Genomic DNA, 23,659 nt, shown 5'->3' on the forward strand with positions numbered 1-23,659 from the left:
TCTGGAACTGTTTAGTGCATGGAAAACTTAACTTGCTTCAGGATTCTCTATAATTTTTGTGAGAATTAGTGCTGAAAATCAGCTTGCTCTGATTTTCCCTGTGATCCTGATGGAGTTAAGGGCTCTGGGAGAGGAGAGGGTGATGTTCCGAACAGGAGCTCCCTGGTGGAGCTGCAGAAGAGCCTCAGGCGCTGCATCTCCAGGCCGCGAAGTTCAGCATCCACCGAGGAGCTGCACCGCCAGGCCTGGGAGGCGCAAACCCCACCCGGACAGACCCGAATGCGTCCCCAGCTGTTCGGGAGCAGCGCTGCGCTGACAGCAGCCATGCGGAGCGGCGTTCTGTGCTTCCCAGCGCCGCCTCGGCGATCCTGCGGGACTCGTCCCGGGGACCTCCGAGCGGGAGGCGCCACAGCGGCGGCCGGGCTCGTCTCGTTTCGGCGGGGCCCCATGCCGGCGGGGCCTCATGCCGGCGGGGCCCCATGCCGGCGGGGCCCCATGCCGGCGGGGCCCCATGCCGGCGGGGCCCCGGGCGAGCGCCGAAAGCCCCGAGCCCCTTCCCCGGGGAGCTCCGCGCGGCGGGGCCGCGCCGCTCGCCGCGCATGCGCGCGCAGGGCTGGCGGGGCGGGCTTGGCGGGCGAGCGGCGCCGGGGCCCGCGGGGCTCTGGGGGCGGCGGTAGGGCCCGGCGGGGCCGTGAGCGCGGCTCCGGGGCTCGGTGCGGCCGGCGGCGCTAGGGCCCCGCGGGGAAGTCGGGCGGCTCTAGGGCCCGGCGGGACACCGCGGGCGGCTCTAGGGCCCGGCGGCGCGGGGCGGGAGGCTCAGGGGCCCTGCGCGCCCACGCCGGGGGTCTCGCCCCCCCTCCCGCCGTAGAAGGAGCAATGGCGGCGCCGTAGCGCGGCCGCCGAACCCCCGCCCGAGCGCCGCGCCCGGGCCCGGCGGGAGCCGAGCGGGGCCGCCGCTCCTCCTCCTCCTCCTCCCGCCGCCGCTGCTCCCCGCAGCCGCCATGGCCACCGAGCTGGAGCCGCCGGCCGCCGGCGCCGTGTCGGGCGCGGCGCCGCTGGAGGCGGAGGAGGACGAGGAGCACTGGCTGTACGGGGGTAGGTACCGCCGGCCGCGGGGGCAGCGCGGGGTCCCGGCCGGCCGCGGGCCCGGCCCCGCCTCAGGGCCGCCCCCGGCTGCGGGGCCGTGCGGGACCGGGGGCGGCCCCGCGGGAGGGAAGGAGGGAGGGAGGGACCGGCATCTCTCCCTGGGCCCCCTCAGAGCGACCGGCCTCTGCCCCCGGGCCCGGAGAGGGACCCGCGTTCGCCCCCGGCCTCGCCTCAGGAGCGCTTGAGCGGCTCTTTCTGGGCGGGTGGCGGCGTGTTATTGTCCTTTTATCATTAACACTGCTGCGGGGAGGTTAACGAGATGCTTTGTTAAGAGTTTCAGTTCGCTAATCGCCCAAACCTTGAGAACCGCTGGGCTAACGGGGCTGGGATGTGGCCGGTATAAACCACAGGACTTTATTGAAACCTCTTTGTCCTCCAGATAGGCTTTTCACATGAATGTTTTTATGTTTCTTCTTCCCCAGCACGTTAAAATTCTATATAAAGACCTTTGATAGGTGACTTCAGTTCCTATCTGATAGTTACCTCTGTTCTCCGAGACTTAGGATATATATTTTGATTTTGGTTTGGTGTGCGACATCACCTCTGCAGATGGATGGTGTTTGTTGGGTTGGGTTGATTTTTAGTTGTTCCATTTCTAGTTGAACTTTTTTGAAAAGGGAGTGTTGGGGTTATAGTGCCTTGGCACCGCTGGGTATTTCTGTACCTGTGATGTCTTTTGTGCTTGAATTTAGCTTTTTTCCTTTCACTTGAATAATTCCTTTGTTCTTACTGTTGTTTTTGCAGATGACACCACTGGTAAGCAAGAAGATGGACCAATTTCTGGGTGAGTCCTGAGGCTGTTTATTCATTATAACAACACATGGTGTAAAGATTGAGCCTTGTTGAGCAGAGCCTCGTGAGTGCTTTGGAGCGGTGCTGTTACCAGGAACAGCAGCCTGTCCTTTCCCCATCCCATGGGATCATCCCCAGCCACCCCCACGGGGGTGGCTGGCATTTATGGATGTGGAAGCTGAACTGGATGAGTGGACTGGTTTGATATAGATCTAACTTTTAGCCCCCTTTTTTTCTCTCAGCAATCCGTTTCAAACCAGATCTTCTTTCCAGTTTAATTCCATGGGAAGAACAATGCCCTGAGGATTGCCTCTGTGCTAGCCTGGCATTGGTAAAACTGGCCTGTGCTTTAGTTTGGGAAAGGTAAAAACCTTGAGCTTGGGTTAAAATCTTGAGCTGCTCAAACCAGCACATTCTGTGAGATCTCTCAAGTGCTGTGGATAAGACTTGGAGATAAAACCAATCATCAGTTTGGCTTGCTGTGTGTGAAAGGGATTGTCTGTCCTGGCTTATATTTCCTCTATTTGTAGCTGTGTGTTTTGCACCAGCAGAGCTTGGTCTCAGCACAGGATTATCTGCTTGCCATTTTAAATGTAACATTTTTCAGAAGGCTTGGTTTTCACTGGGCTTGTGTGTGTTCAGCCCCTTCCAAAGTTCAGTTTAGTGTTTATTGTCATTGTAGGTTCTGTGTCTGGAATATTGAGGTTGTTACAGATAACTGTCCTACTTCTGTGCTTAAGGAATATGAAAGCTTGTTCAAATAAACAAGTGGTAAAAACCATGGTAAATTGTTACCTAAAAACATCAAATGAGCTTTATGAGGAGGAACAACTTTTAGACAGCAGTTTACAGCTGCTTTACATAAATCTGCTGTTCCTTGTCACATTCATCTGAATGTAATTTTACTTTAAAAGCAGGACTAAAAATCTGAATTTCTAGCAACTGTCTCCAATAACTGCAAAATGTAGGAAGAAAGAATATTAGTGGCCGTGCTGGCTGTCCTTTTTTTTCCCTCTTTTTATTTTTTCCCCCATATTTCTTTGTTGCACAATGAGAATCTACCTAAATTAAGAGTTGTGGGGTGTTTTAAGAAAAATGACTCTTTGCTCTGCTGTCAGCAGCTGCAGCTCCAGTGATGCACTGCTGGCTTGTCTGGAGTGTTTGTCCCCAGCCAGGAAGCAGAAATCTGCAGAGTTTGGGATGCAGCATCACTGACATTCCCAAGCTTAAGGGATGTGTTAGAGGCCAGCAGGATGCTGTGCTGTCAGCAGTGCCCAGGATTACGTTGGCATTCTGGGGAGGTGAAATCTCTGCCACATTTTTCTGTGCCCAGGCAATGCTGGGGACCTGTCAGCTGGTTCATTCCTGGGAAGCAGAGAGGTTAGGGAAAGGCTCTTGGTTCCCAAGTGTCTCTCTGAACTCCAGTTCATACATCTTAATGTACACCCACAGATGTGTCACTTCATGTGACTTGAAGATGAAGGTAATACTTGTCACTCTTCCTGAACGCAGAATCTCAGAGTTTTAAGGGGATTCAGGGTGGAGGTCAATGCTGAGTTGCTTGGATTGGGCAAAAAGTTATGGATCCATCAGAGAGATTTTCTCCAGTGGTCCATGCTTTGGTCCTCATTTCACAGCCTGTGTCTGCAGCATGGAAATACCTGGAGGCTGATTTTCCCTCTGACATCTTGGCTGCCTTTTATACCCGACAGTGTGTGCAGGTGTCACATCAGGAACTTGGCACCCATGGGACCTGTGCTTGGTCAGCTGCCCAACCTTCAGCCCTCTTTTTGATCTTGGCCTGAAGAATTTCTTTGTGTATGAGACTTCCCCAGAATGGGCCTTCAGTTATGCTCAGTTTGTTTGCTCTTTGTTTTACACTCAGTAACAGCTGAGTTGGGTTATTTTGCCTTTCTTGTCTCATGTCACTCTGAAGTGACTTTAATGTGACCAGTGTTTGGATTCTGTGAGATGTTGCCTGTTCATTTTTGAAAACAATCCTGTGGATGTTTGTTGTCCGACATGGGATTTTAAATTAATTGCAACAACTCCAAAAAGCACTGGGGGAGAATTGGGTTTCTTTGGCCTGGACTGTTCTGATTGTCTCTCTTGAAAAAACTCAGAATTATTTTAAGTTTTAATAAGCTTTACCTATGACATTAGAGACAGATGAGCTCTCTGTATTTCAGTTCTGTAATACTTGGCATGCTCTTTTCTAGTGTGTGTACCTCAATTCCACTTTTCTGCTTGGCCAGTGCAATAAACAATGTTAACATTTGTACAAACTCTTAAACTGGAGATAAATACAAACCTGACCATTGTTTCATCAGGTCTAATTTGTAATGAGTGAGAAGAATGGGTGCATCATTTTTCCCATAACTTTTCCTTTTGGAATTTTAACTACTTACTGTAAACTGTTCATAGAAACTAAAATCCCTCTTTCTTTAATTTCTCTGGGACAGATGTCTTTGCTGCTTACTAAATGCATGTGTAATTATTAGCATCCTTAAGGAGGACGTGAAATTTTGCTTATTATGGTTTTATTCTTATCAGTTGTGATTGTGCCAAATCTGAGCTGAGCCAGCTGCCACTGAGTTGTTGAGTGCTGTCAGGTGCTCTCTGGATGTGGGAAACTGATTCTTCCCAGCAAAAGCAAAGCCAAGCCAGAAGGATGGATTTTTTGTCAGGTAGTTGAGCAAATGCCAGCAGAACAAACACACAAGAAGAATAAAGCGTTGTGTGAAAGTCACCTGGGCAAAGGCTTTAGAACTGGTTGTAGGTGACCGTCTAGGCTGGGCTTGTCCACTTTCTCTTCTGTGTCATGGTCACTTTGTTTTCTCTGTCCCCTCCACCAGACACACAGAATCTGCTCACCCTCTGCAGGATGCTCCCCAGGAGAACCGGCCCGTCAACAGCGAGGACAGAGAGATGTCCCAGCACGTACGTGTCCCACTGCCCACGGTGCAGTGGGGATTTCTGTACTTCTCAGCACTCTTGGGGACAAGCAGGGAGTGGAAAGATGCTGTTACTGCCTGATAGCTGATATCTGCAGTGTTGGGATGTACTGCCAGCCATTCCCAAAGCTGGGTCCAGAAACAGCCTTGTCTTGTCCTGTCCTGCCTGAGTGGTGGGGAGAGAACACTGGTGCAGGCTCTGCTCATACCCTCTTAGGAGGCAGATCAGGGTCTCTGATGCTGCAGTCTGGTAGGAAAAGCAGAACACGATGTGTTCCAGCTCAGTATTCAGCGTCACTTCTCAAGGACTTGTAAAACATGGGAAACACTGGGATAGAAAGCCCAAGATCCTGGGAATCAGTTTTGGTTAAGGCTCAGACCTCTGAGAATGCAATCTGGTGGCTCAGTCCTGAAAGAGGAGGAGGAGGGTTGCTTCTCCCCACCCTCCTCTTGTGACATTCACATTCTCTGGACAGAGAGACATAATTCTGTCTCTCAGGATTTCTTGGAGAAGCACAGAGAGAAGAAGAGAAAACATTCTTTATCTCTGCTTCTTTTTTTTTTCCCCCGTGGAAATGTGGAATGTGGTATGGAAATTGTTTACCTCAAGTGATTGCTTGATTGGATTCTGGTGAAGGTTGTTTGGGTTCAGGGATCCAGCTGTGTCTTGGACTCTCAGCAGAGAGTCACGGGTTTGTTAGTTAGGTAAGAAGTAAGTATGTAGAATAGTATAGCATCTCTTTCAATAGTATAGTTTTAATAAAGCAGATCCTTCAGCCTTCTGATCTGGAGCCAGACATCAGCATTCTTCCCTGAGCCACGGTTCACCACATTTTACTATATCCTTTCCTGGACTCTTTAATGGGTTTGTTTTCTGCCACTGTTCTGCCACATCAAGAGGGTTCATTCAGGGTTCTCACAGACCCACGTGCTGTGGAAAAGGAGGGAGGGTGAGGGACGCCTTCCTCATGTAGGGTGAGGTGCTAATTCAGCTCGTGCTTCTCACAAAACTGCACTTGCTGCATATCTGGAAGATTTCTGTTTCTATTCCTTTACTTTTGTGCTCAGCACTGGGGTTGCATTGGAGTCAAATCTGTAAAGTGAAGTGACTTGGGGGCTGATTGTGCTACATCAGCCAAACCAAACTCCTCAGCAGCTCCCTACCACAGAAGTTGTGGTGAGAGAATATTTGCCTTGAGGTTGTTAGGTGAAGCATGGTGAATGTATTTTGGTGGTTTTCATTTGTGGTTGTGTACTTTGACCATGGCCCTTGTGAAGGAGGTGTGTCAGAAAAGCCCCAACTCTCAAAAAGAGAGGGGCAGAGGAACTCAGGGATGTGGTGAAATTCTTAGAACTGAGCTAAACCTTCCCCAGGTTCGCAAATATTACCCCATATTTTGCATCAGGCTAAATCTTCAAAGGACGCAGGAATTTCTCTGTGGGCAGCTGCCCATTGTTGTTGAAGGCTGTTCAGGAAGCTTCCTGAGATCTGGCTGTGCTGGAGAATTCTCAGGTTGTGTGTATTGATGAGCTCCTGTGTGACTGCTCTTGCAGGCCCTTCCCAGTGGTGAGGATGATGAGGATGACAGTGACAGTGACAGCGATGACGACGATGTGAAGGTCACAATTGGCAACATCAAAACGGGAGCGCCGTCCTACATGTGGGTACTGCTGGGTGTGGGGGTTTGGGCCTGAGGGATCCCAGCATGTTGGGATGGAAAGGGATGAGCTGAGAGCTGCTCTGGCTCCTGGGAGCAGTGGCCAGAACACCACAGTGGCTCAGGAGCTGATGGGCAGCTCTGCCCTGCACTTGCTTGTTGGAGAATCCATCTGTAAAATGGGAATGATAATCCATGGGGCTGCTGCTGGAAAATTAACTTACTAATTCCTGGGCTCCCGGGGCAGAATCAAAGGTGGGAAGTTCTGTTTAACTCATCTGTGAAAACTTCCAGAACCAAAATCTGTAAGATTTTGCTAAGCTAAGAATTTGCATAAGCTGTGAATTTACTAATTTCCAGCTGTCTGATTTTCTGCGGCTCAGAAATGGCAAGGCTGGATTTGAGAAGCAGGAAATTATACTTTCTACAACTCTGCCTAATGTGCATTGAATAAAAATAATGAGAGAGCATTTTTCTTGCTGCTAGCAGCCTTCCTCTTACACAAATGACTTACCTGTGCTTTGCTGCATATTCTAAGTTTTCCACTTTATGGATAATTTCCTTCTCTTGTTATAGAGGTGGTTTCACTCTGATGGATGACTCTGAATAGCAAACCCAGGTGAACTAAAGCATCTCCTGAAGGATGTCAGGGCTTGAATATATTTTGCATGAGAATCTTTAGCCAAGTCATTTGTTCAAATGCCAACATAGTGATTCTTTTCCAATAGGGGAACTCCTATGAATCTAAACTTAAAAACGGGTAGAGGCTATGGAGCATCAGCTTCAGGTATTGCTGTTATTTTTATCCTTCACTTTTCCAGTATTTCACCTACCTGGCACTGACAGCTGCAACAGCTGCAAATTTTGCTCTGTTTAAAAGAATACAAAATTAGTGTAAACCAGCAATAGGAAGTGCATTTCCTAAAAACCAGTGCTCCCAGCACAGTCTGAGAGGGCAGGATGCAATGGAGTGATTTGATTACCCATCACTGAGCAAGGTGATTATAATTCTGTTTAAACTAGGAAAAAATGTATTGATTGATACTTTTGTAGTAAACCCCCAGAATATTTCTAAAATATATTGTTGCACTGAGGCTGAGCATTGCAGCTCTGGAGAAGGGCTGAACTCAGTGTCCTGAGCTATTTACAGTGTAAGATGCTAAAAGAAACAAACTCTGGCCTTGAGTAACAGCTGTGCTTATTTGGCTGTTGAAATTTTCCACACCCTTCAGTTTAGTTTCTCCTGTAAATTAAGTCTTGGTTTCTGTCCTTCTACACATGTGAGACTGTCCTTTCATGGGCTTCATCTACTCCCTTCCACTAATTGCTTTATCCAAATGAATTCTCTTCTGATTGAGAAAATAAGAACAAATTCCCCTTGTAGGTTCTGTACCTGACAGATTTTTGCTAACTCCTGTTAGTCCACTAAAGACTGATCCTGAGAAAGTCTCTTGTAATGAGAAAATGTGTCTGTCTTGGGAGGGGAAAATAGATACTTTGCCTGGGGAGAAAAATAATTCCATTTTCTTTTCATTTGGGGTAAATTTCATGCATGTCCTAATGATTTACTCTGTCTGTAGTACCAATCTGGGTTGAATTTGCTTCTCTGCTGTTCAGCTGCAGGTGCTGCACACCCTGTTTGTTTATGGAGTGACTGGAGTCCTTTTTATTAAAAAGCTGATTGTGGTTACCTGCGTGCTGTAAACCTGGTGATTAATTCACTGCAGTGCTTTGTTTTTACTGGAATAATTTGCTGAGCAAATGAGTGGATTAAAGGCATTGCATTAAAAGTTGTAACAGTCCCTCTCTCCCCAAAGCCAAGTTGCAGCCCAAAGGTATTGACTTGGATGCCGCAGGGAATATAAATGGATTGCCTGTGATAGAAGTAGATTTGGATTCATTTGAAGACAAACCATGGAGGAAACCAGGTGAGGCCTCACAGTTCTTTGTGGTAAATATTTTCTGCAGTTCTAGTTGTGTCTCTTTATTTTCACATGTAGTTTCTGTCCATTTATTGTTGCCAGGGAACAGGGAAGCTAGAACAATGTGTGTTGCTCACTCTCTGCTGCCTGGCTAGACAGTCAATGGCATTTACTGATTGAACAAGCCATGCTCTACGTAAAATTGGGTTGCCTTTATTCTAGTAATTGGACTTCCCTAAAGGCAACAGCTATTTTTTTAAATGGTCTATTTTATTAATTCCCTGCTTCCCGAGAACATTGTGCTGATACCAATCCAATAATGTTTGGCCTTAAAGGCAGCTGAGTGGGGTCAGGATTTGGGTGTTGATATTTGTTTTCCTCTTCCTGTGCAGGAGCTTGTTCTGTGTCCCCAGGCCAAGCCCAGAGTTGTCCCTGTGGTCCCTCCTCATTCGGGTCCTGGGGCTGCCCACACTTATTTGTATGAGGGAGGTTTCTCCTCTTACAGCTGTAGGATGCTACAAATCAGCTGCTGTTTTACTTCTGATACAAAAGTAATTGAAGGAACTAGACATCCAGATTTTTGCTGTGCTACTCTCATAAAATGTGCTCTGTTGAATTGTCAACTGAAACAGAAAGTCCACTTGCCTTTTCTCAGCCATCATTATTCTCCCTGCCAGTCCCTGTATTTTATTTATCTTTCAGCAGTATTACTGTGCTGAGTAAGTAGAGCTTTCCTGAGGTTGCCTGTGGTGTGGTCTGGGTATCTCTTGCCCACATGAAGGGCACTCCAGTGCTGAAAGCTCCATGGGCACGTCCAGGTATCAAACGAGCACTGAACCACCCTGCAGATAGTGCAGGCAGAATGGAACAGAAGCTTTTCTTCTGCAGGGATTTCTCCTTGATTGCGAAGTGAGACAGAGGGGAATGGGAAGAAAATGAGTTAGAAAGAATGCAGTGAAGTTCAAAGATAAAGTGTGGACATGGTTGTGGCCATGCTGACATCCCTGGACCAAAATAGAGCCAGCTGACCCTAAAACAGTGTTGGAATGCAATAGAGGGAAGATTTCTGCAGAGCTGTGTGGTCTGTAAGTTTATTTTAGATAGCAAGTAGCTCATTACTCAACAACCTTTCAAGTTTATATCCTTTACAGTTAATTGTTCAGCAGCTTGGTATGTCTTTGAGTGAGGGAGTGGAAGGAGAAATCCTGTGTGGAAGAACTGATAGAGGTCTGAAATAGAGGCTGATAAAATCAACAAGTAAATGTTGCTGAGTCGGTGTGGATGCAGTTTGCATGTTTGGGTGGTACAGCAGGAAGAGTGGCCAGCCCAGGAGATAAACCTCACTGCTTAGACCTCACAGTTAAACCAAGCTCAGCTTGGGCAGAGTTTTGCTTCACTCTTGTAGCAGCTCTTTGTGTTGGAGTTGGTCTGCGTAGGAATATCTGTGCATGGGGGATGTTTGAGGGACACCTCAGCGGGGCAGGAGGTGCTTTGTAGTGCTGGGAGGTGGGAGGGGTGCTCCTGTAATTCCTGCAGCTGCGATTGCCCCTCTTCATCTCTGGTTTCTTGGCATGCAGTTTGTGGTCACCTCTGATATTCAGAGGTGCTCGTGCTGAATTAGCACATTGCACAGGAGACTGGCAGTAGGAGATAACACTCTGGGATGGCTAATTAGGGTTGTGACTGAACCGTAATTACTTGTGTATTCTGGGATGCATCAATAAAAACCTTCCACTTCAGCTGCCTTTCACAAAATGGGTGAGCCCCAAAATCTCCTCTCAAAGCAGCACAGGCAGTGATGGTCAGGAGGGGAATGTGTGGGCTTAGTTCTGCCAGGAAAAAGGTTCCATGACTCCACCCCATTTTTGTGGTGAGGTCTGGAGCTGTCACTCCTGTGCTGTGCCCAGCACTCAACTCATGTGGACAATTGGAAGAAACCAGCCTGAAAAAAACAAGTGATTGCAGGGAGCTCCCAATGGCCTGTGGAGGTGCTGAGCTGTGTGTCCAGGGGGTCCCACTGCTCCTCAGGCCATGTTCCCTTCCCACCCAAGGTGCAGCCACTGTCTCCTCTGTGGCACCCACAGCTTTCTGGCAGGGAAAGGCACAAGCTGGGTTCTTTGGAAAACTTTTGTTGCCTCAACCCTTTATATAATCAGTTAAAGGACAGCTTGAGAGTGCAAGTGTGCAGAACCTCTGTGTTAACTCCTGCTCCCTCTGCCAGGTGCTGATCTTTCTGATTACTTTAATTATGGATTCAATGAAGAAACATGGAAAGCTTATTGTGAAAAGCAGCGGCGGCTTCAGCTGGGGCTGGACCCTGCCCCTCCCATCAGCACAGAGAACAAGATCACGGTGGGTGACGTGTGACTCCTGCTCCTGGCTCCAGCAAAACTGGGATTGTGTTTGTAGTCACAGAGATGAGGCTGTAAGAGCAGGAGATACGTCAGTTCTGAACTGTTCTGTGTCCTTTCAGCAAGGAGAAATGCAAAAATGAATCTTTAAAGATTAAATCTCTGTTGAAAATCTTTTCTGTGTGGAAGGAATAGTTCCATTAGCCTGGCAAGTTTGAACCACTACAGCAGGAAGACTAGAGTGAATTTCCAGTTGATTTATAGGGGTGTTTGCTTGGAAAACCCTCTGGATGAGAGAAGTACAGGGAGGGGAGCTGAGCCCCCAGGGTTGTTTTGCTTACTGCTGGAGCTTGCTGCAGTGGTGTGGCTGCCTTTTGTGTTTGCAGACTGCTTTGGCCATCAACCTTGCAGGAGTCCATGGTGGCCATCAGAACTTCAGCCAGTTGTCAGTACAGCAAGTATTGCTCATTCCAGTTTTGACTTAGTGACTCCATGGAAAATGATACCAGTTTAATAAACTCATAACAGGACTTCTGATGGGAGACAGTGGACAGCAGGCTGAGGCTGGAATGGCTATTAACTGGCAGAAATGGCTGTACCTTGACTGAAGAATAGGTTGCTGTGATTGTTCCTTTGCTTTTGCTGAGCGTTAATCGCTGGTGCTCCATTCAGTTGAAAGAAGGGCACAACACTCATGTGTTATCTATTACCTTCCACAGGTTCAGCAGGGAAGAACAGGAAATGCTGAAAAAGAAGTAGAAAGCAACATCATCAAAACAGAGTTCAAAACAGACTTCTTGGCTCTGGTGGGAGGACGAATGAAGGCTGGGCCTCCTCCCAACAGGTAAGAGAGGAGCATGTTTTTCATAGGGGCACCTGAGAACCACCTGGGCCACTTCTGAGTCTCCTCAAGCCTCAAAGAGAAGCTTTTAAGCTTGGCAGGAAGCTGCTGTGGTCACTCATTCCAGTGTCACCTCCAGCAGTGCAACCCCTGCCTGTCCATTCCCCCCTCCTTGGCGCAGGGAGGGAATCCTGGATCCCAGCTGATGGGACACATGTCTGGGAGTGGAAGGAGCCAGGCAAACACCTCAGCTCTGAGGGCTCACACTGCTGACATTGCTTATGCTTGCTTGGCTTATTCCTACTCCCACGATGTTAATCTTTGCCTCCTCAAGTGGAAGTGGATTACGAGTTTGGCAGAGGATAAGAGGAGCTATTGGTTCCTGAGCCTGTGTGCGACGCTGCTGGATGTGTGGTAAAACAACTGAGTCATTCTGAGGGTCAGCCTCTGCTGGGGAAACCACTTGGCCCTTAGGAGATCGATGGGGTTTTATCAAAAGCTTCAGAAGAACACACCAGCTGAGCCAGAGCTTTGGGCTCAGGGTGTTTCTGTTGCTGCATTCACAAAACAGCTTTTGCACACCTGCCTTGCAGAAAGCAGCCCTGCATCCCAATTTTACCCTTTACCTGGGAACCAACTCTGTGCTTCAAGGATGAGCATTAAAGCTCTGCTCAGTCTGTTGGATTTGAGCATTTTGGGAGCATTTCTGTCCCGGTGTGTAATCCCTGTTTGTACACCTATTCCTGGTGGTTATTTGGATAATATTTCTGGGTGTTCAGAGAGCCCAAACTCACCCCTGCTCAGAGGGAAACTGTTCAGGAATGCAGAAGGGCTTCTCCTTGGCTTCTTGTCGCCATTTGAGAGATGTTTCCCTGGTGGGAAAGAAAGCATGAAAGAAATCTGCTGACGGCAGGGAAAATTGCTCCTTTTGGTGCTTCTGAGCCTAAAAAGATGCCTGTGCTTTGTACCAGGAAGCTGGGTGGGACCATTGATGTGATCGGGGGCCAGGCAGGCACAATCCGCAGGGTGGAAGGGAGACGCCGGGATAAACACGCCTCGGAGGAAAACCCCATCCAGGTAAAGCCTCTGCAAGGGGCTGCCTTGACAAATTGCTGATTTTATTGCACTTCTGGTGAACCCTGGGCAAATGTCTGTGTGTTCCTGACCTCCTGTGTCCAGTTCATACCTGCAGAGCAGCACTGACCCTGCTGAGGTGTGTGCATGGATCATTCCCTTCTGCAGGCTCAGTTAATTTCTGGATTAAAAAGCTTGGTCTTACTAGGAGCCAGATTTGTCTTTTAAAGACCAGTCTTCCCTTTGGAATGTTAAGGCCTGAGTTCTTTCATCATCAGCCCTCCCAAAGTATTCCTTGGAGTGTGTAGCTGGGAATCTCTACTGTGGATTATTCCCTTCCCTTCCACTGTGGGGTTGGAATCTTTAGATCTGCAGTGAAGGGTTTGTACCTGGGGCTGGTGTTTCTCTGTACTTTAAAGTAACATTTAGTCTCAAATCAGTTGGTGCAGCCCACACCTCAGACTGAGCCTGGGCCTGTCTTACTGGATCTTGACCCTTCTAAGAAATGAAAGCCTGGGTTTAAAACTGGTCTCAGTTCTGGGCTTGCCTGCCCAGTGTAGCTGGGAATCTCTACTGTGGATTATTCCCTTCCCTTCCACTGTGGGGTCGGAATCTTCAGATCTGCAGTGAAGGGTTTGTACCTGGGGCTGGTGTTTCTCTGTACTTTAAAGTAACATTTAGTCTCAAATCAGTTGGTGCAGCCCACACCTCAGACTGAGCCTGGGCCTGTGTTACTGGATCTTGTCCCTTCTAAGAAATGAAAGCCTGGGATTAAAACTGGTCTCAGTTCTGGGCTTGCCTGCCCAGTGTATGACCATAATGTTCTCATTGGTTCCTAGGCAGGAAGCTGCAGGGTCTGAGGTCCATCTACCAAGTCCCCTTCTCTTAACCATCTTCCTCCTGCCAGCTCTGCTAACTTGCCAAAAAAACCTAAACATTGAACCTTTTCCTTCCTAGGCCAAATTCCTTGGGTTTTTCTCCATGGTTTTGTGGTCTGTTTATTTTCTTAGTAGTCAGTTTTCCAGATTTTGCCAACAAGAAGAGTTTGCCTGAGAGACAGAATTTGCTGGGAAAGTGTTGTTTGTTGTTCCTCCCCCTCACAAGCACTGCCAGCTGCACTTCAAGTCACTGTGGTGCCTCTGCATTTTGGTCACTCTTCAGGCACTCTTCAGTCCTGTTGTGGTGATGCTGCCAGTGCTGTGAGGGCCCTGCTGCAGGATTAAAACGCTCTCTTCTCATTCCTGTGCCCCCTAAGGTCCTGGGAGACCATGGCAGTAAGCCCCAGCCCCCCCAGCAGCCCCAGCAGCCCTCCCAGCCCCAGCAGCCTCCTCAGCAGCAGCCGTTCGCTCCACCAGCAGGGCCTCCGCCTCCCCCGCTCGCCGGGCCTCCTCCTCCACACTTCCTGCACCCTCCTCCTCCAGTGACTTCTGTTCCACCTCCCCTGCATCCTCCAGGTATGTGTTCGCTCCATGGAACCCGAGTTGGGATGTCCCAGGCTTGGAGCAAATCAGAAGTTTAATGGTTCAGTGCCATGGGATGGGCAAGCACTCAGGGAACAGATCTGTGCCCTTGGCCAGCCTTTGCTTAGTCTCCATCATAGCCCATTTAATATTTGCCCTGAATACTTAAAAATGGCAGCTGGTCCTTGAAGAAAAACCTCTGGGCTTTATTTCTCTGAGGGAACCTTCCAGTGCTACTGATCCATTTGCTTTATTGATAAATGTCAAGAAGCAGGTTCCTGTTTCTCTGGAGGAAGCTGAGAACTGTTGCTTCTGGCTTAAATACACCAGGCCAAAGTTAGGGGGCCACACTCTGGGCTTTTTCTGGTCCTGGAGCAGCAGCCAGCCTCTGCAGCAGCAGGAACACTTCATGCAGTGACTCCTGCCTGAGGAGGATTTGCTGCAGCACTCAAGGGTTCTGTTCCATGGTAGCTTCTCCTGCTGCCTTAGATGAAAATGCTTGGCAAAATCGAGATGGGCACGTTGGAGTGGAACCTGCAGCAGGTTCTCCTCTCCAGCTCCCTCAGTTGTTTTGAAGATAAAATCAATTGTTCATGTGTTCACACTCAGAAAAGGAGTTCCCCAGAGTAAGAGAACAACGATATTTTAAATTATAAAGGTAAACAGAAAATTGGGGAAAATTATATAATGTATAGGCTCATTCCTGCTTAGTAGCACCAATTTTTCTCCTGCTCTGTTTGCTCCAGTATGTGAGATTTATTCAAAATTGTGCTTTGAGGTTTAGCATGAGGTACAGAGAGTCCATGCAGTACGGAGAGGCCATGCTTTCCTTGTTTTCCTCACTTGTTTTCCCTGCTTATTTCCACAGGCCTGCCACCTCCAGGTCCAATTCCAGGTAGGTGTTACCTTGTTCTTAGTAACAGCAGCAATTTTGATCACACAGGTTCAGAGCATCTAAACTGAGTAACATGAAACTGGATGGCACCAGTTTAGAGCACAGCTAATTTAAGGTTAATAAACTCCAACTGAGCATTGAACCTGAGCTGCTTATCTTCTATTCTGAAACAAATCTGTAGGTCAGAATAACTTGATTGTTACATTCTGGTCAGAATGCAATGTGTCTGCATCCCAAGAACCACTTTTTCTCCATTGGGCTGTAAGAGTTAATTGCTACCCCTTGATGAATCTTATGTTCAGTATTTATATGCTAAAATAGAAGGTCGTTTTTGCTTTGTTTTTTTCCCCATATCCCTACAAAACTAACAGAGCTTTAGGGCGTGAATTTGGGGAGGAGATCCTCCCTGAAGGAAAATTATTCCATTGTAAACAGGGCCTTGTTTAGAGTAAAAAGATGCTTTAATTGTTTTTAACTGTGAACAGTCCTTGTGAAGCTGCAAGATCTTGGTGCTGATTTATCCTTCTGTGTCTAGGGTTGTTCCCACCACCTCTGGCACCACCACCAGCTCTCCTCATCCCAACCTTGGATGGGTAAGACCACACTTGGGTAAGATCACACCATGGGAGCAGCTCCCCTGGAGGGAGAGAGGGAGGAGAACAGGTCCAAAATCAGTGCTGGGGATGCATGGTCTGGTCTTGAGTTGGGGTGGGGGAGAGCAGGGTCTGTCAGGAATCCTCTGTGCACTCACCTGGATTTGTCATATTCAAGGCACAGGAAGGAGCCAATAAAATCTAGGTAAAGCCTAGAGTAGTTCATGGCATGATTTATTACTGCAGATGCTTTCTCTGAAGATGCTCCAGGTAGTTTGTGAGCAGTGGTGCTTTCCCAGGGTAAGCAGTGGGATTATGGCAGGTTTGGAAGCTGTGGCAAAACCTGTGAGCATTTCTGGTAGTGGGATTCCCATAAGAATTCTCCACAGACCTCCAGGAAAAACAGGGTAAATCGGCAGCACAGCCAGAGCTGTGTGGGTCCCTGATGTCAGTAACTCACCCCCTTTTCTCTCCCAAAGGCAGCCAGCCAGCTACAACAACAGGCAGCCACCTCCCTTTGGCTACAACTCTGCAGGTGAGCCCCGGGCAGGACACATCCAACTGCTGTTCTCTCTCTTCCCTGGCTCTTGGCAGCCCAGGCTTTTCTGAGGCTGACACACATGAGGTCTGCCCCAGCTCCAGGCTCTTGCTGTGTCCCAGACAGTCCCAGTCAGGAGCACCCTCTGGGTGCGCTGCTCTGAGTGCTGTGCAGGTGTGGTGATGCAGTTCTGTGGCCCAGTGCTGAGGCCCAGGTTGCTGTTCAGGGCAGATCCCCAGCACAGAGAAGCTTCCCTGGTGCCTCAGCAGTGTCTTCTCCTCCCTGTTTGCACACACCTGTGCTCACCCTCACTCACTCTCCCTTTTCCCCACCCTTAGGGATTAGCACAGCCGTCTACAACTACTGAGCTTGGCATCTCCTCCCCGAGCTTTTGAATCTCTCCTCCCCCACTTCATCTCTCCCTTGCCTTCAGGCACCATCTCCTGTGGTTTTGTAATGGGAGAGGCAGTGCCAGGATTTCAGCAGATTCCCTTCCCTGGTGCAGCCCCCGTTCTCTCCCAGTCCTGTAGTGACCAGCAGTGGCTCCTCCTGGCTGTGCTGAGCAGTGGAAGCACAGGCAGCCCTGCGGTGCCTCCCTGCAGGACAGGGTTGGAGGGGTGGCAGTGACAGCCCTTCCCAAGGAGAGGAGCCTCCGGTGCTGCCAGATGTGGCACTGCTTTGGGATATGACCTTGCTGGTCCAGCTGGCCACCTCTGCCTGGGAAATGCTGGTGGCTCTGGGCTCCCCAGGTGACATCCTTCACTGGCAGCTGGTGCCCCTGGCCCTCCCCAGGTGCCTCCCTAGAGCAGAAGGTAGCTGGTGGGAAGTGGGACCTTGTACAGGTGACCAAGAGCCCAGGGCTGACAGAGACTGTGCAGTGCTGCCTGTGAATGCCTGCTCTCGGGCCTTCCTCAGGGAGAAGGAGTTCTCTGTTCTCAGCAAGTCGCTGGAAACAAAGGGGAAGGACAGCAGGGAGCTGGGCCATTGCCTCCTTGGATCCAGCTCTGCTGCCAGAGGGGATCTTTGGAAAGGGAAGGACTGAGGGGGTGCTGGGCATGCTCTGGATGACGGAGGGTTCTGCTCTCTGGCTGCAGATTCAGGTTTCATCAGCTACCCCCCCATCTCCACGTCCCACACGCCCTGGGTGACTACGGTGGACAAGGGCACGAGCAGCTCCAGCAGCAGCCACTGGGAGTACTCGGGCTCCAGGCGGGACAGGGAGCGCGAGCGCGACCGGGACCGGGACAGGGAACGAGACCGGGACCGGGACCGCACCCCAACCACCAGTGAATACAACAAGTGAGTGCTGCCCTGCTGCTGCTCCCTGGGGCACCTCAGGGTGTCTGGCCAAGGGTTGGGTTGTAGAGGACACCAGCTGAATTCTCTGCAGTGTCTGGGGAAGAGCTCCTTTGGATCAATTCTACAGCACAGACCAGGAGCTGTGTCACTGGCTGATTTCCTGTCTCTGGGTCTGGGATTTTTGTTTAAATCCAGCAGAACCAGTTCCTCCTGCTCTCCCACGAGGCCAGTCAATGAAATAGCCCCTCTGTGTTTACTCAGCGTTTCACAGCTCAGTGTGAAGCACTGGCTGCAGGAGCTGCTGCTTCTTGTCTTCTAAATGTCACTGTCAGATCAAAGGACAAACAGCCTGCTCTGCTCCGCTGTCCTGTGGGGCTGGGAGTGCCATTCCCTGGGAGTCAGCCAGGAAATGGGAGCAGCACTGGAGAGACCACCTTGGTGGGAGCTGCTCTGGCCTCAGCTGACAGCAGCGCTGGGAGCCCTTGGGGAAGAGCCGGAGGCTTGGAGCCTCCCTGTGTTCATCTGAGGTGAAGGCTGGGGCTGTAGAGACTTCCCAAACCCATCCCTTTGGTGTTCAGTCAGCAGCAGTGTCGGTGTTTTGCAGGCTCCAGGCTCAGAAATGCCAATAATCATTCAAAACATGATCAGAATGTGCATTCCTGGCCCAGGGTACTTCCTGCTGGGGAGCTTCCCAGCCCAGGGAGGGAGCAAACAAGGCAGTGTGCTCCTGATTTTTTTTTTTCCTTTATAAGCTCTTGGGCACTGTGGTTGGTTGGGGGTGGGGGGAAGAGAACAGAAGATAAACTTGCTAAAATCGGAAGATCTCAGACTCTCCCACTTCCTGGTCCATGCTGGAGCCAAGGCCTGGGATCAGCACTCCTGAGCACATTGCTGGCATTTCTGGGTGGTGTGGAGCACCCTGGTGCAGGTCAAAGCAGGGCAAGTGGCTGTGCAGTCCTTGGGAGCACTCCCAGCTGATTGATCCTGGACATTTATTTGTCCAGCTTGTTTCCAGGAGTGTCAGAACAATGTCTCTGACGTCCCCTCTCCCAAGTCTGAGTATTGTTCCCACAGAATTAACCCTTTGGATTTGGGCTTTCAGAAGCTGACATGGGGATGTAGAGGGGAGTGTGGGATGTGCCTCAGTTTGGGGTACACTCTGCCCATTCCTGGGGATTGGATGAGGTGCTTTGAGCAGGTAGAGGGGTGCAGACAGAAAGCTGCGCTCACAGTTTGATGTTTTGAGCTTGTGGGGAAGAAAAGAGCCCCTTACACCAAAGGATGAGAGGTTACCTGTGGTGTCAGTGCTGAGGGAAGCCCAGCAGAAGAGAGGAGCGTGTGTGCGCTGTGCTCCCGTTGCAGGTGTTTCAGGAGCGCCCCGGTCAGTAAGAGGTGCCAGATGTTGCCGGTGAGGGCGGTTGCAGCCCTGCCCAGGGGCCATGTCCCTGTGCCCACGTGTCCCTTGTCCCCGCAGTGACGACGAGCGGTACCGCTACTACAGCCGCGAGCGCAGCTACGACTTCGAGCGCGATTACCGGCGCAGCCGCGACCGCAGCCGCGAGCGCGAGGAGCGGCACCGCGAGCGCCGCCACCGCGACAAAGACGACGGCAGCAAACACAAATCCTCCCGCAGGTCAGTGAGTGCTGGCCAGGAGTTCTGTGTTCTCCAGGTGGAATGTCAGCCTGGCTCATCCCATCTCCTCTGTCCGAGAGCCGTGGGCGGGAGGAGCCCTCTGGGCCAGGGAAAGGAGACCTCAGGTCGAGTTCCCACTCAGTGGTGAAGGAGGGATTGACGTGCGCTCAGCCTCCCAGCAGAGCTGCCATCTTAACAAAAGCACACACAAAGGAGGTGCAAGGCCATGACAGAAGCATCAGCTTTTGGTTCTGCTGCTGCTGTGCACCAGGGCAGAGCTCACAGAATCGATTAGTTTGGAAAAGACCTGTAAGAGTGAGTCCGGGCTGTGACCCAGCACCACCTTGTTGCCCAGACCATGGCACTGAGTGCCACATCCAGCCTCTCCTTAAGCACCTCCAGGAACAGTGACTTCATCACCTCCCTGGGCAGCCCCTTCTGATGCCCAGTCACTTCTTCTGTGAGGAACTCCTTCTGCCTGTACTCAAAAATTACTGCTTGAGCAGGAGGATCAGAGCTCTTACCTAGAGCCTGATAGTGAGGGAGGTGATGGTCTCCACCAGTGTGAAACTTCTGGGGCAGAGCAGCATGTCCTGAAATGACAGCTTTTCTGCAGAAAATGGATTTGCCACAGATGATCTTCCTGTAAGAGCGGTCCCCAGCAAAGCAGCAGCCCTGCTCTCTGGGCTGAGGCAGGTTCTGTGCTCAGGTCCTGTGTCACTTCACATCCCATTAATGACCTGTTCTTGCTCTTTTTTCTTGATGTGTCAACTTCCTTCTTTTAGAGGAAATTCCTGTCATCCTGTAGGTAATTACCCTTATTTTGAAGCTGGTATCAGAAAAACTCTTAGGTAGTGACTGGAGGAAAAAGGCTGGTTTTATCCTTAAGGAGATGAGTAAGTTTTCAAGGAAGGACTGATTGCTAAAGGGTTGGAAGCAAAATGATAGGAAGAAAGACTAAGACCACAATAAAAATTGAAAACAGAACAACTGAAGCTGAGCTGGTATCAGACAAACAAGCCATTGGCTTTAGGGTTATTTCTCAGCTTCCTCTACTCAGAATTGAAACCTTGGAGTAGATAACTCACTGTAGGAATCCCAGTCCATGGTCCCCTCCAACCTAAACCATTCTAGTATTCCCTGCTTGAGGCACACTGAGATTTGAGCCTGTTTGAGGCACCTGCAGATGAAAGGGTTTAATTTCCAGCTTCCTGCAAACTGAGCAGTCTGCAGAAATCACTGACGCTGGTTTCAGTATTAAAGGATAGTCCCATTGTCCCCAGCATAAACCACTGACACATCGGCCACAAGGTGGCTGAAGGTGTTTTGTGGAGAGGCAGCAGCCTTTTATTGTTCCTTTTTTTGTCTTTAATGGCTTTGAAACCATTTATTAAACCAGTCAGAAAATTACTTGAAGCCAGGAGCTTTTCAGCCAGGTTCAGCCAGTTCAGTGTCTGCTGCTAAACTGGAATTCCAGCTGGTCTGTACACCTGATGCTGTCCCTGCTCATGGAGCTGTGCCTGCACAGTCACAGTTTATCCCGGGATAAATTTATGTGCTTGTTCTGTACTCTGGGCTGTGCTTTCACTCTGCCACCTTCACACCACAGTCAGCTCCTGAGCGCTCCCTTGGTTTGACCCTGTGAGTGAAGCCGCAGAAAATCTCCTCCTGGGGGGCAGGAGCCCAACCAGCGCTCTGCCCTTTTCCTGGTGGGAGGCAGAGCTGCTCCTGGGGCTGCGTTGGCTGCATGGAGCAGCTGGCAGGGCACAGGCTCAGGGCATGCACGGCCTGCTCAGGCCTCTTCTGCCTGGGATGGCTCCCACATCACAGAAATCCTGGGTAAACATCCCCAGTTATCCACCCACATCTGGAAAACTGAGTGGGATAAAGGAGTTCTAAAGCACGAAGCCGGTGAAGAGCCAGGTCAGGTGTGAATCAGCAGAATTAGAAACGGGATCTGCCTCCCATGGGGAACCCACATTTCTCTCGCTCCACTGATCCCTTTGCTGCCTCTAGTCCAGGGATTTCCCCAACATTCAGAGGAGTGAAAGTTTCAAACACGTCTCGGGTTTAGGACTCCTCCTCCTCCTCAGCCTCGGTGCTGTCAGAATTGTTGGAGCTCGCTTGGGAGTGGAAGAACAGCAAGGTGCTGCCTGTGGACACTGCCAGGAGTGGCAGTGTGTGAGTGTGGCAGTGAGTGTGTCAGTGGCAGTGTGTGTTTGTGTCAGTGGCAGTGTGGCAGTGCTGATGCATCCCAGAAATCCCCAGGTGCCCTCGGCACTGCTGATGTGGCTCGCTCAGGTGGGGAACAAAGCCCCTGTGCCCATCACTGGGTCCCTGCTGTGGCAGGGCTGTGTCTGATGTCACTTTGTCCCTCTGTTCCCCGCTCAGGAAGCAGCACGAGAGCGAGGAGGGCGAGAGCCACCGGCGCCACAAGCACAAAAAGAACAAGCGGAGCAAGGAGGAGAAGGAGACCAGCGAGGACGGTGCCCAGGAGGGCGAGGAGCAGGACACCAAGGAGTGAGCCAGCCCCTCATCAGCCCTCGGCAGGAGCTCTCTCCTGTGGAACCAGCATGGAATTGGTGATGTTTTGGCTGGGGGGTGATTTTTTTTATTATTATTTTTTACTTTTTTCCAAGGGAAGAGGCTGACTGAGCGAGCCGTGGCACAGCCAGCAGTGCTTCAGGAGCTGAGGCTGCACGTGCCCTTAAACTTCCTTTTTTTGTTTGTTTTTGATACAAGACAATACAGCAGTACTAGTTACAAAGCACTGAGCTACTCCACTCATCCACATCCCTAGGGAGAACTTTGGTGTATCAGATCCTATGGTTTCTGATGGAAGATGGCTTCAGCTGAAACTAACGCAATTAGGTCATAGTTCTTGGTTCTTTTTGTCATCGTCATTCCTTTTTGAGAACTAGGACAGTAAGTGCAACTTGAAATTTATTGTCCAAAGAACAGCGTGACTTAGATCCCAGGAGCCAGCTTAGAGTCTGGTGTCCAGTAGTGAAAAGTTTCATTCCTGAATTTCTTTATAGCTACAAAAACAGCTTCTGATTTCTCCATGGCCAGCTGGGCATGTCAGGAGGAGCTGCAGGATCTGCTCCAGGTGGGCACAGAGGCCTGCCTGGATGTGACAGCTTCCAGAAGCTGCTGAAGGTGTTCACACAGCGTGTGCAGAGACTCCAAAACTGGTTTTTTATCCATTGCAAAGGTAGTTCTGTCATGTTACACCCCTGCGTGGGGAATCAATGAAGATCCATAGCAAGAGCATGAATTTCTCTTTAATTCCTTTTGACTTAACTATTTTATTTCCTTTTTTTACTAAGAGTTGACTGAATAACCTAGAGTGCAGTAGAGAACACCAAGTCCCAGTTAGCAGTTTGCCCTCGTGGGACTGGCGTTTCTATTTGGATATCACCAACACTCCTGTCCAATGCATTCCTTTCCCTTAGATCCCAAAATAAATTTAGTCAAATTCCAAAGTTTCTTTGGATTTAGTATTGGTTGGGGAAGGGGCAACAGAGATGTTTCTGGGTGGGAAGAAGAGGGGAAATAATTTTGAGGGGTTTTCATTTATCTGGTCATTAGGATCCTGCCCTTCTGTTCATGTGCATCCACAAATGTCTCATTTTCCTTTGACTTGTTATTTAAAACTGTCTGAAATATTTGTCCTAAAATAATACGGTTCTGAAATGTTCTGTATTTTTTGGTATTGTAATCTCGGAAGTCTTGAGTGTGCTGGGAAGTGTCCAGCCTGTGCCAGGAGAGCTCTTTGGTGTGGGTTCAACATTGTGACAGTGCAGTGATGGGTTTGTAACTGCGGAGCCCGGGGGAGGAGAACTGGGACTTCTGCTGGGTTTTGGTTTTCATGGAGTTTTTTAATGTGCTTGAGCTCCTGGGAAATGTGTGTGCACTGAGCCAGGGTTAGCTGGGATCAGGCTGCAGGCTGTTCCTGCCTCTGCAGCCACGGTGGAGCCCAGATTTAGGAATATCACTCACTGCCCCCTGGGCAGCTCTGCAAGCTGCAGCACTCCCAACTCCTGGCACTGGGTGTGCAGGGAACAAGGGAATCCTCCTGGCAGCTTCTGCTCAGGGCAGGGCTTCAGCTGGGAGTGCCCAAAAGCTTTTAGGAGAATGGGATGAACTTGAAGAGAAATCCAAAGCAGAGTGGTGAGGAGGATTCAGGAGTGCTTGCTCCATGCTCCCTGGCACCGCACACGACAGAGGTGCTGCCCTCCCTCGCAGAGCTCAGGCTTGGCCGGGGCAGTGCCGGGGGAGAGGGGCCCAGAGCCCTGCCCAGCCTCCCTCGGGAGCCGGCATGTGGTGAGGATGAGATGTGCTGGCTTTTCCAGCGCAGGAGCTCTGGCCTTACTGGGGCCTGGCAGTGCCCCCAGCCCCCCCTGAGCTGCCTTTCCCTGCCTGAATCAGGAACGGTGCTCCACTGGAATGCTGCACCCAGCTGAGTGGGGCTGGCCCCACACCAGGACATTTCTCCCACCT

At 50.1% G+C, this 23,659-nt stretch overlaps 1 protein-coding gene across 1 annotated transcript; it reads left to right on the forward strand.

The window, feature by feature from the left end:
* The first annotated feature begins 623 nt into the window (after positions 1-623).
* On the forward strand, positions 624-22,861 carry LOC137482658 (pre-mRNA 3'-end-processing factor FIP1-like). The gene is made up of 16 exons (XM_068205166.1): positions 624-1,095; positions 1,891-1,930; positions 4,794-4,878; positions 6,447-6,553; positions 7,279-7,337; positions 8,368-8,478; positions 10,694-10,824; positions 11,543-11,667; positions 12,636-12,741; positions 13,994-14,192; positions 15,067-15,093; positions 15,629-15,686; positions 16,166-16,221; positions 17,319-17,523; positions 18,998-19,156; positions 21,548-22,861. The coding sequence occupies exons 1-16, from the start codon at positions 1,002-1,004 to the stop codon at positions 21,678-21,680; spliced, it is 1,695 nt and encodes a 564-aa protein (XP_068061267.1). The 5' UTR covers positions 624-1,001; the 3' UTR covers positions 21,681-22,861.
* The last annotated feature ends 798 nt before the right edge of the window (positions 22,862-23,659 follow it).

This window comes from Anomalospiza imberbis, chromosome 14, assembly GCF_031753505.1.
Source record: "Anomalospiza imberbis isolate Cuckoo-Finch-1a 21T00152 chromosome 14, ASM3175350v1, whole genome shotgun sequence".
In the NCBI taxonomy this organism is placed as follows: domain Eukaryota; kingdom Metazoa; phylum Chordata; class Aves; order Passeriformes; family Viduidae; genus Anomalospiza; species Anomalospiza imberbis.